This window comes from Macaca mulatta, chromosome 18 (genome assembly GCF_049350105.2).
Source record: "Macaca mulatta isolate MMU2019108-1 chromosome 18, T2T-MMU8v2.0, whole genome shotgun sequence".
NCBI classification, from domain to species: Eukaryota; Metazoa; Chordata; class Mammalia; order Primates; family Cercopithecidae; genus Macaca; species Macaca mulatta.
Genome location: NC_133423.1, coordinates 57,370,765 through 57,391,383, shown reverse-complemented (window position 1 = coordinate 57,391,383; position 20,619 = coordinate 57,370,765). Strand labels below are relative to the sequence as shown.

The 20,619-nt window shown below is 37.8% G+C and overlaps 1 protein-coding gene across 10 annotated transcripts in view; it reads left to right on the top strand.

Moving 5' to 3' along the window:
- MAPRE2 (microtubule associated protein RP/EB family member 2) overlaps window positions 1-20,619 on the top strand; it is a 163,998-nt gene that overhangs the window by 105,704 nt on the left and 37,675 nt on the right. For all 10 annotated transcript variants that reach the window (NM_001194241.3, XM_015121719.3, XM_077974653.1 and 7 more), the window contains 2 exon segments: window positions 10,910-11,055; window positions 15,423-15,636. In NM_001194241.3, the coding sequence (NP_001181170.1) occupies window positions 10,910-11,055; window positions 15,423-15,636 (360 nt within the window).

Sequence of the window (20,619 nt, the reverse complement as noted above, 5' to 3'; positions counted from 1 at the left end):
GTTCCTTTTTTCTGATATTACCCTATGGTTGAAGTCCTAGGATCTGGTGAAAGTGAGATTGTCTTATGCTTTTCATGATTTTATAGAGTTAAATCATACACTCCTGAATCCTTTGAGTATGAATGTTCATTTTTGAGCTCTGCCATCTTCATACAGCCTCCCAGCTGTTCATTTTTTATTCCTGTCCCCACACTTGTCAGCTTCGTTATGTCACTTTTGATGTATAACAACTGAAACCAATCTTAGGGCTGTAGGGGTACAGACAGTGTAGAAAGAATAGTTTTTTTCCCCCCTGCTTATTTCCAGATCATTTCAGAATCTTGTAGACTTTCATAATTGCAGCAGCACCTTGAGCTTATGGGCTCAATATCCCATCATAATTAACCTCTTGGTAAGCACAACATCCTACATTTTGGGTTGTGTTACTTGAATGCGTTACCCTATGCTTAGCCTTTTAAAGCTTATCTTTTACTTTTCTGCAGACTTGGTCTCTCAGGTGATTCTTATTTTATTTGAGTGGCTTTAAATTTTTTTATTTATACCTGATCAATTTTTAAAAGAATTTTTAGCAACTCTTCTCATAATATCTCTTTGGGGAGTTTGGCAACATAAGAATTTTACTGTTTACCAGCCCTTGTTGTGGTTCAACTACTATGCAGATCTTCATTCATTAGCCAGATACTTATTGAAACCCACTTATGCCAGGTACTGTATTATGTGTTTAGATACATAAGGGACCAAGACAAATAAGGCACAAGTATTCTTGAAACTTATATTGCAGTGAGGGAAAAAATAAGCCACAAACTCTCTTAGTGTGTTTTAGGCTGCTATAACAGAATACTTCAAACTGGGTAATTTATAATGAACAGATATTTATTGTCTTCTGCTTCTGGAGGCTAAGAAGTCCAAGCTCAGGGGACCAGCATCTGGCAAGGGTCCTCATGCTGCATCATTCTACGGCAGAAATGCAAGAGAGAATAGGGGAGAGAACAGGAGCCAAATTTGCCCTTTTATAATGAATCGGCTTTCCCAAGAATGGCATTCATCCATTCAGGAGGGCCGAGCCCTCATGGGCTGCTTACCTCTTAGTGGTCCCACCTCTTAATACCATCACAATGGCAAATAAACTTCAACATGCGTTTTGGAGGGGATGTTAATGAGTTAATACAATGCCAACATAAGAGTTAATAAAATAAAAAGGATGAGGTGAAAAAGAGTGACTAGAAGGCTACTTCATATGGCATGGTAAGGGAGGACCTCTCTGAGGAGATGACATATAAGCCTTCATCTGAATGTCAAGAAGGTCACCATGTGAAGTTCTAGATGAAACTGTGTGTAAAGGTCCTAATTCAGGAGCAAATCTAAAGTGTTCTAGGAACAGCAAGGAAGCCAGCATGAAGGGAGCTTCCTAAAAGGAAGTTAGACAAGGGAGAAATAGACAGAGGCCTGATAACAGGGTATTTTAAGCCAGGGAAAGAATTTGGATTTTATGATGGTTTCATAGAAAACCACTGTGATATTTTTAGCAGGAGAGGGATGTGATCTGAATAATGGTAACCTTGACATAATGAGATAAAAGTGGGTTTATTCAAAATGTACATCACATTATTGCAAGGGTAGTTAAATGGCACAAAAGTCTGTATATCTGTTAATGAGGAACATTCTGATTTGTGGCTGAGTAAGACTTCCAGGACACTGGCAATGATTCCTGAATTTTCCAGTTTGTTGACTGGAAACATTAATTTTATCTGATTAAAGAAGAAAAGAAGAAAATACAGAATTTCAAGAGCAAGAGAGGTGGTCAACAAGACCAGATACTATTAAGAGGTTGAGTAGGATGCAGAAAGAAAAACAGTTGTTTGATTTGATAGCAGAGAAGCTTTTGATGACCTTGACCAGAACATGGTGAGATTGGAAGACAATTGAATTTGTACTAAATTGAATTGGATGTCAGATGAAACAATGAAAACAGGGACAATTTGAAGTTTTACTGTGAAGAGGAGGAGATAAATGGTACAATAGCTCAAGGATGATGTGGGATCAAGAAGCTTTGGTTTTATTTTGTCAAAGTTGAATGATACTGGAGGGATTTAGGAATAACACATATGCAGGAAGAATTTTGCATTGCAGGAGAGAATGAGGATAGCAGCAGGAATGACTCAATGAGTAAGAGGAGAGTTGACCTTTGATAGTAACTATGCAGCTTCTAAAAGAAAGTGTAGGTGTAAATCGTCATGACCTTGGATTATGCAGTGGTTTTTGGTTTTAACAACAAACGCACAAGTGACAAAAGAATAGCTAAATTGGATTTTATTAAAATATAAAACATTTGTGCTTCAAATGATACCATCAAGAAAGTGAAAAAACAGTCCACAGAATGGGAGAAAATATTTACGAATCATATATCTGATAAGGAAATTATATCTAGAATATAGATTCTTACAACTCAACAAAAAAGCAACCCAATTAAGAAATAAGCAAAGCATGTGCTTAGACATTCCTCCAAAGAAGATATACAAATGACTAAAAAGCACAAAGGAAAGATGCTCTATGTCATTAGTCATTAGGGAAATCAAAGCAAAACCACAGTGACATACCACTTCACATCCATTAGGGTGGTTAGAATCAAAATGACTGACAAGTGATGACGAAGATGTGGAGCTCTCGTCTGTTGCTGGTAGAAATATAAAATAGTACACCTGCTTTGGAAAACAGTTTGATAGTTTTCCAAATTGTTAAACAGAGGTACCACATGACCCAGCAATTTCACTCCTAGGTATATTGCCAAGAGAATTGAAAACATGTCCATGCAAAAATTTGTACACAACTGTTCATAGCATCATTATTCAAAATAGTCCAAAAGTAAAAACAATCTAGATGTTCATTAATGAATGGATCAGTAAAATGTGGTAATTCATAAAATGGAATATTATTTGCTGTAAAGAAAGAAATAAAGTTCTGATACATGGAACAACATGGATAAACCTTGAGAAGATTTTGCTGAATGAAAGAAACCAGACACAAAGGCTGCATGTTACATGATTCCATTTATATGAACTGTCCAGAATAGTCAGATCCATAGAGACAGAAATAGATAAGTGGTTGCCAGGGCCTGGAGGGAGGAGAGAGCATAGAGAGCGACTGCTAATAAGTAAGAAGGGTTTTTTTGGGCAGTAATAAATATCTTCTGGAATTAAATAGTGGTGATGGATGTACAATTCTGCAAGTATGTTAAAAACCACTGAATTTCACATTTCAAAAGGTTGAACTTTAGGGTATATGAATTGTATTCTAGCTTTACTAGGATAAGATCTGGAACATGACAAGGATGTCCATTTTAACCACTTCTATTCAACATTGTTCTGAAAGTTCTAGCCAGAGTGATTAGACAGGAGAAAGAAATGAAAGGCATCCAAATTAGAAAGGAAGAACTCAGGGCCGGGCACGGTGTCTCACACCTGTAATCCCAGCAGTTTGGGAGTCCAGGGCAGGCAGATCACCTGAGGTCAGGAGTTTGAGACCAGCCTGGCCAACATGGTGAAACCCTGTCTCTACTAAAAATACAAAAATTAGCCAGGCATGGTGGTGGTTGCCTGTAGTCCCAGCTGCTCGGGAGGCTGAGGCAGGAGAATCGCTATAGTCTGGGAGGCAGAGGTTGCAGTGAGCCAAGATCCTACCACTGCACTCCAGCCTGGGGGAGACAGTCTCAAAAAAAAAAAAAAAAAAAAAAGGAAGTCAAATTGTTTGCAGACAGCATGATTACATATTTATATCCCTAAAAACTCAATTTAAAAAAACTGTTAGAACTAATCAACAAATTTTAGCGTTTCTATATGCTGATAGCAAACTATCTGAAAAAGAAATTAAGAAAAACAGTCCCACTTACAATCACTACCAAAAAAGTGAGACACCTGGGAATAAACTTAGCCAAGGAGGTGAAAGATTTCTACAATGGGAACATATAAAATATTGATGAAAGAAATTGAAGAGGACATAAATAAATGGAAAGCCATGCCATGTTTATGGATTGGAAAAATCAATATTGTTAAAAAGTCCATACGGGTTGAGCATCTCTAATCCAAAAATCACAATGCTTCAAAATCTGAAATTGTTTTAGTTCTGACATACCACAAGTGAAAAATTCACACCTAATCTCATGTGACAGGTCACAGGCAAAATGCATTCAAACTTATTTTATGTACAAAATTATTAAAAATACTGTATAGGCCGGGCGCGGTGGCTCAAGCCTGTAATCCCAGCACTTTGGGAGGCCGAGACGGGCGGATCACGAGGTCAGGAGATCGAGACCATCCTGGCTGACACGGTGAAACCCCGTCTCTACTAAAAAAATACAAAAAACTAGCCGGGCGAGGTGGCAGGCGCCTGTAGTCCCAGCTACTCGGGAGGCTGAGGCAGGAGAATGGCGTGAACCCGGGAGGCGGAGCTTGCAGTGAGCTGAGATCCGGCCACTGCACTCCAGCCTGGGCGGCAGAGCGAGACTGTCTCAAAAAAAAAAAAAAAAAAAAAATACTGTATAAAATTACCTTCAGGGTATGTGTATAAGGTGTATATGAAGCATAAACGAATTTCATGTTTAGACTTGGGTCCTGTCTCCTAGATATCTCATTATGTGTTTGCAGATATTCCCAAATCTTAAAATATCTGAAATCTGAAAACACTTCTAGTCCAAAGCATTTTGGATAAGGTGTACTTAACCTATACTACCCAAAGCCATCTATAGATCCAATGCAAATTCCTACAAAAATACCAATGGCATTCTTCACAGAAATAGAAAAAGATAATTTTAAAGTTCACATGGAACCACAAAAGACCCCGAATAGCCAAAACAATACTAAACAAAAGAACAATGCTGGAGGGGACTGCAGCAGACGGGTGGGCTCCTTTGACTCCACTTTGCCTCCTTGTCAATGAGTGGGCTATCCTGCTCTCCCATGGCATCTGTATTTAAAAAAAAAAAAAAAATACTGCAGGTATCACATCGCCTGACTTCAAAATACACTACAAAGCTATAGTAGCCAAAATAGCATCATACTGGCCTGATGTATTAGCCTATTCTTGCATTGCTGTCAAGAAATGTCTGAAACTGGGTAATGTATTAATGTTAAGAAAAGAGGCTTAATTGGCTCACAATTCTGCAGGCTATACAGGAAGCATATTGGCTTCTGCTTCTGGGGAGGCCTCAGCAAGCTTCCAGTCATGGCAGAAGGCAAAGGGAAAGCAGGCACATCTTATGTGGCTGGAGCAGGAGCAAGAGAGGGATGGGGGAGTTGCTTCACACTTGCTACACACATTTTAAACAACCAGATTACAGGAGAACTCGCTACTTACTATCATAAGAACAGCACTGAGGGAATGGTGCTAAACCATTCGTGAGAAACTGTCCCCGTGACCCAGTCACCTCCCACCAGGCCCCACCTCCAAAATTGGGGATTGCAATTGAACATGAGATGTGGGTGGGGACACGGATCCAAACCATATCACCTGAAAATAGATACGTAGAACAATCCAACAGAATAGAGCACACAGAACGGTGCCAGGAACATAGGGAAAGGATAGTCTCTTCATAAATGATGCCAAGAAACCTGGCTATCCATGTGCAGAAGAATTAAACTAGATCCCTATCTCTTACCACATACAAAAATCAACTCAAAATGGGCTAAAGACTTAAGTGAAAGACCTAAAATGATAAAACTACTGGAAGAAAACATAGGGGAAATACTTCATGACATTTCTGGGCAAAGATTTTTTGGGTAAGACCTTAAAAGCACAGCTGACAAAAGCAAAAATAGACAAATAGGAGTATATTGAACAAAAAAACTCCTTCACAGCAAAGGAAACAATCAGCGGAGTGAAAAGACAAACTACAGAATGGGAGAAAATACGTGCAAACTATTCATCTGACAAGGGGCTAATACAAGGAACTCAAACAACTCAGTAGAAAAAAGAACGAAATAAAAAATGGGTGAAAGACTTGGTTAGACATTTCTCAAAAGAAAACATACAAATGGCCACAGGGATAGGAGAAGATGTTCAACATCACTAATCATCAAGGAAATACAATGGGAACTGCAGTGAGACATCACCTCATCCTGATGATTAGAATGGCTATTATCAAAAAGAGGCCAGGCGCAATGGCTCACGCCTGTAATCCCAGCACTTTGGGAGGCTGAGGTGGGCAGATCACTTGAGGTCAGTAGTTCAAGACTAGCCTAGCTAACATGGTGAAAACCCATCTCTTCTACAAATACAATAATTACCTAGGCATGGTGTCAGGTGCTAGTCCCAGCTATTTGGGAGGTTAAGGCATGAGAATCACCTGAACCTGGGAGGTGGACGTTGCAGTGAGCTGAGATCATACCACTGCACTCCAGCCTGGAAGACAGAGGAAGACCCTGTCTCAAAAAAAAAAAAAAAAAAAAAAAAAAAAAAAAAAAAAAAAAAAAAGGAATGACTATTATCAAAAAGACCAAAAAAAAAAAAAAAATGTTGGCATGGATATGGAGAAAGGAGGACTCTGATACACTGTTGGTAGAAATGTGAATTAGTACAGCCATTATAAAAAACAATATGGAAGGTCCCCAAAACATTAAAAACAGAACTACCATATGATCCAGCAATCCCACAACTGGATATATAGCCAAAGGAAATTAAATCAGTATGCCCAAGAGATATCTGCACTCATGTTTATTGTAGCACTGTTAACAATAACCAAGAAATGGAATCAACCTTAATGTCCATCAGTGTGATGAATGGATTTTTAAAAAGTGATATAAATACACAACGAAATATTGTTTAGTCACATAAAAAAATGAAATCTTGTCATTTGTGGCCACGTGAATGAACGTGGAAGATGTTGTGTTCTGTGAAATAAGCCAGGCACAAAAAGACAAATACTGCATGATCTTCCCCATGTGGAATCTAAAAGAGTTGATCTCATAGAAATAGAGAGTAGAATAATGATTTCCAGAGACTGGAAAGGGGAAAGGGGAGGGAGGAATGGAGAGAGATTGGTCAGTGGGTACAAAGTTACAGTTAGGTAGGAGGAATAAGCTCTGACATTCTATTAGACAGTATGGTGACTAAGGGTAACAATACTGTGTTGTGTATTTCGTATCCCCCTTGCCCTCAAATCCCAGGAGTGTACCCTATTTAGAGCCAGCATCTCCCTCACTTGTGTTGACCTTTCTCAAGACAAGAGTTTTTCAAATCATAGCATTATTTGTAATTGAGAAAAATTGGAAAACAAGCACAAGGTTAAATAAGCAATGGTGAAATACCAAATAAAATATTTTGCAGCCACTTGGGAAAAAAAATAGCGATTTTGAATGTTCTCACCACAAAGAAATGATAAATGTATGAGGTGATGGATATGCCAAATACCCTGATTTGATCATTGCACAATGTATATATGCATTAAAACATCACACTTGTACCCCATAATATGTATAATTATTTATCAAAAACAAAATACAGATTAATAAGCTACCTATTTTTTTGAAAGCTATTATTTTTATATGCCGTGAATAACAAATTCAAAAATATAATGAAAAGAATAAATGGCATGATAAAATTTAGGAAAATTTTGAGAGTAAGAGGAGGGGAAATTATTCTATAGATAGTAATACATGTTATAGAATTTTAAATAAGAATGTGGAACTGCCATGGAAACAGAAAAGGCAATTTAAAGTCTAGAAAGGGCCGGGTGCAGTGGCTCACACTTGTAATCCCAGCACTTTGGGAGGCTGAAGAGGGCTGATCACGAGGTCAGGAGATTGAGACCATGGTGAAACCCCGTCTCTACTAAAAATTCAAAAAATTTGCCAGGCACAGTGGTGGGCACCTGTAGTCCCAGCTACTCAGGAGGCTAAGGCAGGAGAATGGCCTGAACCCGGGAGGCGGAGCTTGCAATGAGCTGAGATCACGCCACTGCACTCCAGCCTGGGTGACAGAGCGAGACTCCGTCTCAAAAAAAAAAAAAAAGTCTAGAAAGAGATCTAGGTACATGTATTAGGAAGGCAATATATAGTACAAATAGTGCTTCTCATTGGTGGGGAAAGAATAGATTACCTATTAAGTTGTGATGTTCAACACCTACTAACTTTATCAGTTAGTGGTTTAGGTTGAAAATAACAGAAGTTAATCCTGGCAGGCTTAGGTAGAAGAAAATGTTGGGTAGCTCAGAGTCAATGGAAAGCTGAGCTCAGAAGATGGACAGGAACCAAAGGATGCTAAGGAGCTGGGAACACAGCCTTTCTTGTGTCACAAGAATTGGATGGCACTGTGCTGCTTTTGCTGCTCAGGACTCTGGACCCCACCACTCTGCCACCACAACTAAACTCTAATGGTCCCTGTGTGTTTATATCATTCCCTCAACTCAGAGACTGAGGCAGGATTCAAACACAGAGCCTAGGTCATGGGCCTGCATCCTTATCGCTCTGAGGGAAAGGGTAGCCTGCCCACTTTCAGCTTCTATGGTGGGGGGCAGGGCACGATAGCATCTCCCCAGGTAGTAGGTGTCCAAATCCTGGGGAGCCAAAAATGACAGATTTCCACCATTTGGAATGACTAAAATTAGAACCATACTTTATATCATAGACAAAAATAAATTCCACATGGATTCAGAATTTAAATGTAAAACTTGAGACCATAAAAGTACTTGACGGAAATATGCATGAATATTTATGTATTCTTGGTTCAAGAAAGTTGATAAGCAAGATAGAAAAATAAGAAAGCCATTAAAAATATTGATAGAGCATATTAAATGACGCAGAAAGAGAATTATGGTCTGTTGAGTTTCAGAAAGTTTACGTTAAAAAATGGGTATAATGTGATTACATTTTTAAAATAGGATCACATTTTTAAGAAACACACACACACGCATGCACACACACACACACACACACACACACACACTCCCAGAGAGGATTAGAATGGCATATACCAGAATATTTTGAGTGGTTATTTCTGGATGAAGACGCTAGAGATGATTTTTCCTTCCTTCCCTCACTATATGGAAGAGTTTCTTTTGTTTTTTGTTTTTTGTTTTCCAAAAGCTGTTATTTCTTTTTAAATCTGAAATGTGAGGGATTTGATTGGTTGGTTTGTAAGAGTATATAGTATCTGGGTCTCCATAGATAAATTTTATGCTAAACTCTACAAAAGTGAAAATAACTTCAAAGACCAGGTAATGAGGCAGTTGTGTTTCAACAATCCCATCCGTTTAAAAATAATGTTAAAGTGGCAATTGGAATTTGCTCCATCTGGTGGCCCTTCAAAAGAAAGAACTGGATAGTGGGTGATGACTCAAAGAATACCCTCCAGATCATGATGTTTCTCTTACCTCCCCCAGTGTCTTTTTTTTTTCTTTGGTTTGTTTTATTTTGTCTTCTTTTTAAGAGAACCCATCTGCTTGACTAGGAACTTACTAGTTAGTATTCAGGGTATGTTATCTAAAGGGAAGCCAGATGCAGAGACTCTGGAGATATTTGTTATGGCCTATGTTTCACCACTTTATGCTCTTACCTACAAAATAGGAGTTGTCCCAACATTTCCTGTTTTAACAACCCTTCGATTCCTGATGTCTTGTTCTCTCTTATCTCAGATTCCTGTCTCAGTAAAGGATGCCTAACCTTTATTTCTCATAAGAGACAGAGCAGGTCTTCCTTCCTAAAGTGAGTCACCCAAGTAAAGGACTGGCTTTTCATGGAAGCCTTGATGGTGTAAAGGATGAGGAGAGACACTTCATGTTGCAGAAAGACTGATCATGGGCACATCATAGAAATAGACCAAGAGGTCTGGAGATAGCAAAGAAAGAATGAACCTAAAAATGGTGGCTTGTTCCTATTCTTGCCTCTTGGTTTTCTTTCTTGTAAAAGAAAAAGAATCATTCTGACTTCCAATTTGTTTTCCTAAATGCCATTAGCCTGTACTAGTAAGAAGATATGCATCAGTAAACACAGCTTGCCAGAATTTCCCAGTTGTAGTGGTCTTGTTGAAGAGCTCTTCATATATTTTTTTAAAAGTCCCCTTTTTCTACGATCATTTCCTCAGGGGGCTCATTGGACATTTCTGTCGTGTTTCTTAGTCATAAAGAGCATGACTCTGAACTTCCATAACTTTCAGTATCCATGTCTTCATACTTCATGTTAATGTGGAAACCCCGCTGCTCTAAACTGGAATTAAATTGATATTAATTTGGCTTGTAACAAAATTTACCGATTAAATTTACCAATTTAATACTTAATAAGTGTAAGTAATAATAGTTAATAAGTATAATAATAAGTATAAGTAGTGATAAGTAATGTTTAATACTTAAGTATAAGTAATACTTAATACTTACATTGGTATTAATTGGCTTGTAGTTTTCACCTGTGAAAACAGTTTGAGCATATGTGTATTTTTTGAGCTACACGTTTCATGAGAACTTTCGTAGTTCTCTCATGTTTACATTTTCCTCTCTTTTTCCTCTTTAGTTTATTTTGACGACTTGGAGCAGGTGATAGCCAGGTGGAAGAAAATGTATATTTCTTTTCTCTGGTAGAAGCTAGGAAGAACTCCTCTTACACTGGTTTCCTTGGCTTTATAGTGTGAGGTTCTGTTTGTTGGTTGTGGAAGCTGGTGATATTCTGATGCATGCAGTACAATACACGGAGTTCAGGGTTGGGAAGTGGCAGGTGCTGCGTTGTTGAGGAAGTCCCTTCCCTCTGGCACTCAGCTCCTGTGGACAAGGAAATATAAGCGCATTGGTAGGAAGGACACACACAGCCAGGAGGACTCTGCTCTGAGTGATGATGGCACCTGTAAGCACAATCCCCTTCCAACCTAGCAGTCCTCTACCACATCTGGGTACAGTGAGACTCACTCCGGTACTGTTCTTGTTTCTTCCCAGGAGCGGCCTATTGCCAGTTCATGGACATGCTCTTCCCTGGCTGCATTAGTTTGAAGAAAGTAAAATTTCAAGCAAAGCTGGAACATGAGTATATTCACAATTTTAAACTTCTGCAAGCATCATTTAAGCGAATGAACGTTGATAAGGTAGGAGACTTGTACCTCCATAAAATGTGTTGTTGTTTCTTAAAATTGTTTTTGTGCATAGATGCAAAAGTCCAGGAGCATACCGATGGGATATATCTTGATATCTCAACCGTAGGCGGGGGTCTGTACCTAGCATAAAGCATCACCCTAAGTTCTTGTATTTTTATGAGGTTTTCATTTCAGATTTTCTAAACTTGTAGCCAGGAAACTAAAAACTAACAGGGCTCACAAATGTTAAAGTGTTATTAGTTATATTTAGCATTGCGGATGAGAAACTTTTATGTTCGCCAGATGCCACTGTGGTTCTTTGTATTTTGTTCCTTCAGAGAAACATCGTGTCATGGCAGAAACAGCATGGGTTTGAATCCCGGCTTCATGACTTGAGCAAGTTATTTAAATTCTGAGTCTCAGTTTACCCATCTGTACAATGGGACTAAAAACCCCTTATTCATGGTTATGAAGTTGACATGAGAGACAGTGTCCAGTATAGTGTGTGCGCTCAGATTCTCAATGTCCATAATTTGCCCTTTTTTCTCCCATGAATTATTATACTTTTGTCCTGGAGTGGTACAAATGGCCTGGAGTACTTTTTCTCTCAGTAAGGGATTATTGCTAAAATTCAGTCTCTTTCTGCATGTTTACTGCTATTTAAATACATACTCAAACGATGTTCCTTATTTAGGAGATATCTCTGAGCATGAATGAGCTTGGAAAGAAATGAATTTTGAATAAGGGGAAAGAGATAAACCAGCAGGGGAGAAATGGAAAACTGTTCTTTGCATAAACAGGGGTAATGAATAGGCTACGGAAATGAAAAATAAAATACCAGATTATAAAAGATAGAGATTAAAGGGAAGTTTGATAAACTATGTATTTTGTAAGCTAAGGCAATTAATATCTTCTTAATGACATTCTTATCAATATAGTAAGAAAATCCTGACTTCTCATTTTCTTGGAATTTTTATTTCAAAACATACATTCTCTTTAACATTGTAGCCCTTTGGATTATTTCCAACTTTATGTCCTTTGTCATGGTTAATTTCCAATTAGCTCTTTCCATACGTATTTAAAACTAGGGATGTATAGGTTCTCCTTACTTTTATAATACCTCTTGTGTCTTTTTTATTCATTTCTCTATACATGCTTCTAGATTAGAAAGAAAAGAAACACCTTTTCATATGTTTATTGATGGAACTTGTTATACCTCAAATTAGTGGGTTCCATATCGCTCTAGAAGTATGTACACACAGAATGGATGAGCAGTTGTTAAGAATGTTGAAGAAAAAAATTATTGCAGTGGAAGGAGACTGGCCATGACGGCCTTTGTTAGCCTCTCTAGCTTTAGTATGCAGTGATTTGATCCAAAAGTCCTGTGAGAAACAGCATTAAGTACCCTCATTCATGTGTGTCATAGCCTGATGGCATGATGGAAAGTTCTGTGCTTTTGCTTGCCACCTCGGATTTTGAACTTTTGCCCCTGAAGCTTACATGTTGATAGGGAATGCAAAATTAGGTCAACAGAAGTAAATGCCTTCTTTTCACAGCTAATATACCACCAGTGTCTAAAACTATTTTTAAATTTTCTTGTCTGGCAATAGACAAAATATAGTATTTGTTAGTTAAAAGCTTTTTATGCTCTAAAAAGTTGATTTCTAACAATCAATATCAGCATAAACAAAAATTTTAAACTCAGAAGACTTAAAAGTGATTAAATATACAATTAAAAGTCAGTTAAGGCTGAGAGCAGTGGCTCACACCTATAATCCCAACACTCTGGGAGGCCGAGGTGGGAGGATCACTTGAGGCCAGGAGTTCTAGACCAGCCTGGTCAACATTGCGAGACCCCATCTCTACGAATTTTTTTTTTAATTGCCAGGTGCAGTGGCACATACCTGTAGACTCAGCTACTCAGGAGGCTGAGGCAGGAGGATCTCTTGAACGTACGAGTTAGAGGCTGCAGTGAGGTATGATCGCACCACTGCACTCTAGCCTGGGCAGCAGAGTGAGACTCTGTCTCTGAAATAAAAAAATAAAAATTTTAAAGCAATTGAGTGCACATGTGGCAGGAATTCCTCCTTGTAAGCAGACTTCACTGAAGTTTGGGGGAAGTGAGAGAAGAGCAACATATCACCACCAAAGTCTAATTACCGGAAGAATGTTCATGAAAAATATGGTCTCTTCCAAAAGATTGCTTCTCTTTCTTTTGCTCTGTACTTGGTTTAGTTTCTATTTTAGCTACATAAAAAACATTTTTGCAAAATTTATTGCTAATTATTTAGTTTAATGCATGCTTCAGTTGCTTTTTTCTTCCCAGTTTTCATTGATATGTAAGGTCTTTCTACATTTTCTAAAGCTAATTATTTAGTTTAATGCATGCTTCAGTTGCTTTTTTCTTCCAAGTTTTTGTTGATAGGTAAGGTCTTTCTAAGTTTTCTAATGTACATTTTAAGATGTCAATGATACATAGCTCCCATAGTGGCAAAGTCTTATTCAAAGTTTAATTTCTATAGCTTCCATTCATATTATCGCACAGCAAAGCTGTGAGCTGTGTGCTTGTCTGAATCACATGCTCACACACTCACACACACAATCTCACACTCTAGCTTTGTAACTGTCTCGTGATTCACATTCAGCTAGTATTCCCACCCGAAAATGTAAAAGGTAAGAATTCAGTGATAATATAATTCACTTAGCTAGATACCTTTCCATTTTCTTTAAAAAAAATAGCGAATTACACCAGTCAGAATGGCCATTACTAAAAAGTCAAAAAACAGATGCTGGTAAGGTTGTAGAGAAAAGGAAATGCTTATACACCATTGGTAGGAGTGTAAATTAGTTCATTGTGGAAAGCAATGTGGCGATTCCTCAAAGAGCTAAAAACAACTACCATTTGACCCAGCAATCCCATTATTGGGTATATACCCAAAGGAATAGAAATTGTTCTACCATAAAGGCATATGCATGTGAGTGTTCACTGCAGCACTATTCACAATAACAAAGACGCGGAATCAACCTAAATGCCCATCACTGACAGATTGGATAAATAAAATGTGACACATATACACCATGGAATACTATGAAGACATAAAAAGTATCTGTTTTTATTGATTTAAATCTTATTCATCTGCACTCTCTAGTAACTATAATCTTTGTATGAGTTTATCTCAACACAACTGGGCTACATATTGCAAAGAAATTTAAGAAGTTTATCGGCCAGGCACAGTGGCTCACGCCTGTAATCCCAGCACTTTGGGAGGCCGAGGCGGGTGGATCACCTGAGGTCAGGGGTTCAAGTCCAGCCTGGCCAACATGTGACACCCTGTCTCTACTAATAAACAAAAATTAATCCCAGCTACTCGGGAGGCTGAAGCAGGAGAATTGCTTGAACCCAGGAGGTGGAGATTGCAGTGAGCTGAGATCGCACCATTGCAGTCCATCCTAGGCGACAAGAGTGAAACTCCATCTCAAAAATAAATAAAATAAAATAAAAAGATAAAAAGCTTATCAGTCTTGAAATAGCACAACATCCCAGGCTTCTGTTTTTCCGGAGAGATGCTTTGATGATAAATGTATTATGAGTGGGACCAGCCCCTCTTGACAACTGAGAATATTCCTTCTGTCTGGCTTGTTCAGAAGTACTAAATATTCCAAGAAAACCAACAGTGATGTTTTGGTTTAGTTCTTTTTTTTTAGTTTTTAATTTTTGTGTGTACATAGTAGGTGTATAGATTTATGGGGTACCTGAGGCATTTTGCATGCAATGTAAAAGAAGCACGTCATGGAGAATCGGTTATCCATTCCCTCAAGCATTTATCCTTTGAGTTACAAACAATCCAAGTACACTCTTTAAGTTATTTTAAAATGTACAATTAAGTTGTTATTGCCTATAGTCACCCTGCTGTGCTATCAAATAGGTTTTATTCATTCTTTCTAACTTTTTTGTACCCAATCACCATCCCCAACTCCCCCTTTCCAGCCACTGGTAACCATCCTACTCTCCATGCCTATGAATTCACTTGTTTTGATTTTTAGATCCCACAAATTAGCAAAAACATGTGATGTTTGTATTTCTGTGCCTGGCTTATTTCATTTAACATAATGATCTCCAGTTCCATCCATGTTGTTGCAAATTACTGAGTCTCATTCTTTTTATGGCTGAATAGTACGCCATTGTGTATATGTACCACATTTTCTTTATCCATTCATCTGTTGATGGACACTTAGGTTGCTTCCAAATCTTAGCTATTATAAACAGTGCTGCCGTAAACTTACAAGCGCACGTATCTTTTTGAGATACTGTTTTCCTTTCTTTTGGGTATATACCCGAACATGAGATTTGTAACTCACATAGTGATTTTTTATTGCAGGTAATTCCAGTGGAGAAGCTAGTGAAAGGACGTTTCCAGGACAACCTGGATTTTATTCAATGGTTTAAGAAATTCTATGATGCTAACTACGATGGGAAGGAGTATGATCCTGTAGAGGCACGACAAGGGCAAGATGCAATTCCTCCGCCTGACCCTGGCGAACAGATCTTCAACCTGCCAAAAAAATCTCACCATGCAAACTCCCCCACAGCAGGTATTGTCACCATGAGATTGCAGGAGTTGCTTTTATCTTAGAGAATGGCTCAGACCCTTCTGTGCTTTACCATGTGTTTCTGATTGATTCTTCCCAGCCGTCAATATTTTAATGCCTTTGGATGGTTTCTACTGTTGTCTGTTTCACCACATTTATCTTCCTGTGACCCATTTGTCATTAGTCTAACCATCTTCATTTAAACTATTAAAAAGGCAGAGCTATTTGCATTATATCACTGAAGGTGGTAGTGAAAATAATACTCCCAGGATAGATTTCTTTTTCCTTTTAGTTTTTCAAGAAATTTCAAGTAGCCTGTTTAGATTTTGACTGAAGTATTTTTACTGCTTAATTGCTGACAGTACAGAGCAGAATATGAACTGAACTATGTTGTTAAATATAGTTCATCATCTCTAACCCTTCATGAACTGTACATCCTATCTCCTCTGTAGGCAGTGGCAATTTTTATGTAGTAACATTCAGCAATACCCTATTTATCCAGCTTTGTCCAAAAGTGAAGTCGTTGAGGAAAAATACCTGGAACACTAAAACTTTAAAAACTTCTGTGGACAAAAAAAAAAAAAAAACTTTCTAAAATATATTATAAACATCCTTGCCATAAATAGCAGGCTTTACCAAGCAGAATGTGTTCTTATAAAATTGGGTCATTATTATAAACACGAGTTGGGTACTGCACAATTAAACATTAAATCATCCAAAATCATGTTTCCATCTCAGTTGTGGAACCCAGTGTTCCAACTTGTTAAATCAGTAACCTTAATTTTGTAAATAAAACAGATTTCTTATTTATGCCCAAACTGCAATCAGAATGGAGTACAAATGGTTAACAGGACCACATAGGTGATAATAGCTTTGAAATCACAGTTTTGCTCACTGTTAAGCAGCATTTTTATCATCTTATTTCTGGATTTATGGCTGTATTCCAGCTGGACTGAAACCACTGGAAAACTGACATGACTTTTTGAAATGTTTTTAATATTTTAAAAATATTTTTAAGGATAACAGATGAATACTTATACTCACTAGTATGAATTAGATGAATTCTTCATCTGCATTAAAATAGTACTAACAACTCTGGAAGAGTTGTTAGGAGGCAAAATAGACTGGGTGTTGGTAATGGCTGAATACTGGGATAAAAGAGAAGGAGATGTTAAACATGGCGTCTTACACAACTGGAAGGATTTGGAATTTTATTCAAGAAGTGCTGAAAGAGAACCAGATTTGGGAAGAAATCTTGAGTTTGTTTTGAACATACTAAGTTTGAGATTCATTTGTGACATCTAAGAGAAGATCAACATAGGCAATTTTTGTGTTGGGGGTGGTGCACATGTGTGTCTGGAGCTCAAAGGAGTTATAAGCTAAAGAGAAACATTTGCGATTCTTCCATATATTGATGTAATGGATGCTGGAAGCGAATACTGAGTGATAAAGGGTAGAGTGCCTTAAGAAACTTGGGCATTTACTGATTGAGTAGAAGAGGAAGGGCTTGCATAGGAAGCAGGGAAGGTGCCAGAAAGAATGAAGGAAACTAGGAAGTGATGTGTCAGGGAAGCAGAAGGTAGGGAGCATAATGGTCAACAATGTCAACATCTGTTGAGAAGTCAAGTTAAATGAGGCCTGAAAGAGTTTATTAGATTTCTCAATTTGAATGATTTCTCCATTCAGTAGAATGGTAGAGCCAGGAATGGCTTGAAGACAAAGTTGGAGGAAGGAAGTTGAGACAGTGGAAAGATCTGACTTTGGAGCCATAATGGGTGAGCCTATATAGAATAAAGAAAACTAAACACAGATCTTTGGAAATATATACACTTAAGGGGGAGGAGGAAGAAGAGGAAGCTGCAAAAAAGATGAACATCAGGAAGAAAACCAGGAGAGCTCAGCATCAGAGAACAAAAACAGTAGGAAATTTGTAGACAGAGGGGTCAACAACAGTGCCAAATATTAATTGTGGCGATATCAAATAGGATGAAGCCTGAAAAATAGGCCAAAGTCTGACTCCTAGGAGGTGATTAATAGTCCCTCAGAGAATTGGTCCATTAAAATACTGAGGGCATAGGCCTAGATTGCAGCAATTTAACAAGGGCTTGTGGAATTGGAGACAGTAAGAGTATATTCAACCTTTAACAAATGTGTCAGGAAAAAAAATGGGGGAAAATAAACACATTTGGTTTGTGTAGGGAAAAGAGTGATACCAGCTTCAGGAAATAAGATTGGAAGGAAAATGGTATTCTTTTTCAACTGTTCTTGTTTGCTTTTAGGATAAGGCAATATAAACAGGTTTGTAAGATGGGAGACATGTCTGTGGAGAAGGAATCATTGAAAATAGGAAAAAGAGGGGAAACTGGAGTATGACGCTAAAGCCAAAGGGAAAAGATGAGATGTCAAGGGCATAGATAGAGGGTTAGAAAAGAAAAGAGAGGATATTTATTTTCTTGGAGCCAAAGTGATAGGAGAGGCTGTAAAAATTAAGCCACAAAGATTTTGGGAAGCAAACCTTGATGGCAGTTCAGATTGGCCTTCAAGTTTTGTCAGCAGTTTTCATCAGTCTAGGAGCTGGAGTGGAGGAAAGGGGGATGCTGTGCCCTCTCCAGAGTCTGGGATTCAGGAAGCATGTGGGGTGGGAGGAAATAAAGGTAAGAAAATCAAGGGTGTCTGATATTTCTCATCTTAATGTCATTCTCTACAGTTGTGAGTGATGAATAGCTTGGACTCAAAACTCAACTGCCATTTTTTCAAGTTTTCTGTGGTGAGATTGGACAGACCTCAGAATATTTTCTTCCACAATCATAACCTGTCCTTAATTTTTTACCCATTGGCACCAATACTCCTCCACACCCAGACAGCCTGTTACTGTGCTGCCTTGGCCTCATTTTCTAGAAATTCCCTCATCTGTCTTTCACAAAAGCCACAGAGAAACGTGTGCCATTTTGATAGAATGTCCATGAACCTGAAAGAGAAATATATATTTTCTAGAGCTTAACCTCTTGGGTGATAATGCTCAGGAAACCCATTAAAGTCAACAGATAATAAATTTTATTTTTAATGTTCTCGAAGGCAGTAATTTCCTGACACCATGTTCCTGATACCTTGACCATGTTTACATTATTGGCATTAATCAGGGAGAAATGATATTAGAAGTCAAACAGCCATTCCCTTTTTAATAAAATATGCTCTCGTTTTTGGGCATCGTGGGGTAGTAAGACTATACTGGGGATATATCACATATAGAGTGTTGTTATTAAAAGCCATGATAGGAGAAAGGCTCCTATAAATGCATTAAGACCTCATTTTTTCTAGAAGTCATATATCCAGTTATTGGGAATACAGCCGAGATAATGTAAGCCAAAATGTCTTCTAAGAGTCAGAATAAGTGTTGTAAAATCTGTGCTGTAAAATGTGTGCACTTCAATCTTCATTCATTAGTTTCTGAGGTACTTACTCAGGGTGTGTTTGCTCTTTCTTAATTTAGACATAATTGTAATGAAGATGGGGATGTGGTTTCTTAGCACATAGCTCATTAGGGCAAGGAATATACAGGTATCAATAGAAAGTACAAACCTCAGTTAAAAAAAAAAAATACTTAGCAAAACCTTACTAAAGAGCCTAGTAGTATCCTGGGATCTGTATTACAAGATCAAATCGTTCCATTGCCTCTCAGTAGTCTTTAGTATATGTATGACACCAGCAGGCAGTGATCAATACTCTCATAGGTCCCTTACACTTCTTAGAATTGTCATAATTCTCTGAATATTGACCCTGATTTATTTCCCTCATGAACTCTATTTTTACATTATCCAAACTGGCGCCCCCGCTTCTGGTAGTCACTCAAAGCCATTCTCTTTATACACAGTCTGCTTTTGTTCATCTGAAATTTAGAGCAAATGAACGGTGATGGTCAGCAGTCTGGAAAATTCACGTATCTGTATCACATTTATCTCACAGTGTTGCCAGGTCACTAATATATAGCAGTAATTTTGTTCCTACCTCTAAGCCTTGGTCATTTCTTAATTATCTGCATTAGTGTACATAAGCAGTGGCTGGTATAATTGAAAACAGGTGATGGTCCTTAATTTTTTTTTATTTTGAGTTTGGAATACTTGATTTTTTTTTTTTAGTGGATTTATCTCTCCCCCAAAATTTCCTCAGGCCAATATTAAAATTAGCTTGCGTGTCCTAACTATTATATAGTAAGAGCAGTAAGTGGCAGCTCCCAAACATTTTGTATGACAGAGGGACCAGATTAGAGTGGAAAAAGTGATCCTGGAGTAGATTGTCACCATTATGATAATTAAGAAAGGACTTAGTCTACATTAGCAAGAAAAAAAAAATGTGCTTTTACATCGTACAGACTACTTATATAAGCATGCAGCAGAGATTGCTATGTATAAAATAGATATATTCTAAATATTTAGTGCATCTTGTTTTTGTAGGAACATGCTAGATTTTTCAACCATTTTGATACAGAGAAAAGCTTTTCTTTATGATTCAGAGAAGCCTTAGAATAGTTTGGCTGTGGCTTCTCTGTGCGTCGTTGGGGACTTTACTGTAACAAGCTTACTGCATAAGCAGAGGCTGTCACCTAAGGGCAAATGGCTGCTTGGTAGGTTTTATTGTCTACATTCTGAGGAGTTGCATCTCGAATTGGTTTTAATATACCAACCAGGGACATGTATTAAAATACACATTTTCATAATGATAGATATGTAAGTACATGCATCATTGTGACTCATGATGTTTGTAAATTTATTGCTATGAGCCATATCTGCAACTCAAGATAACTGTTGGTGCGGATTGGTTTTTATGTGTGAACACTTACTAAACATAAAAGGAAATTCAAAGTTATGTAGTTACTATAGCAACGACAGCTTAGACACATTGCAGATTCACATACATTCATGTATTTAAATCAAACGCCCATATATAAATATAGTGTGATAGATTTAGAGTTGCTATGGAAATTGAGTT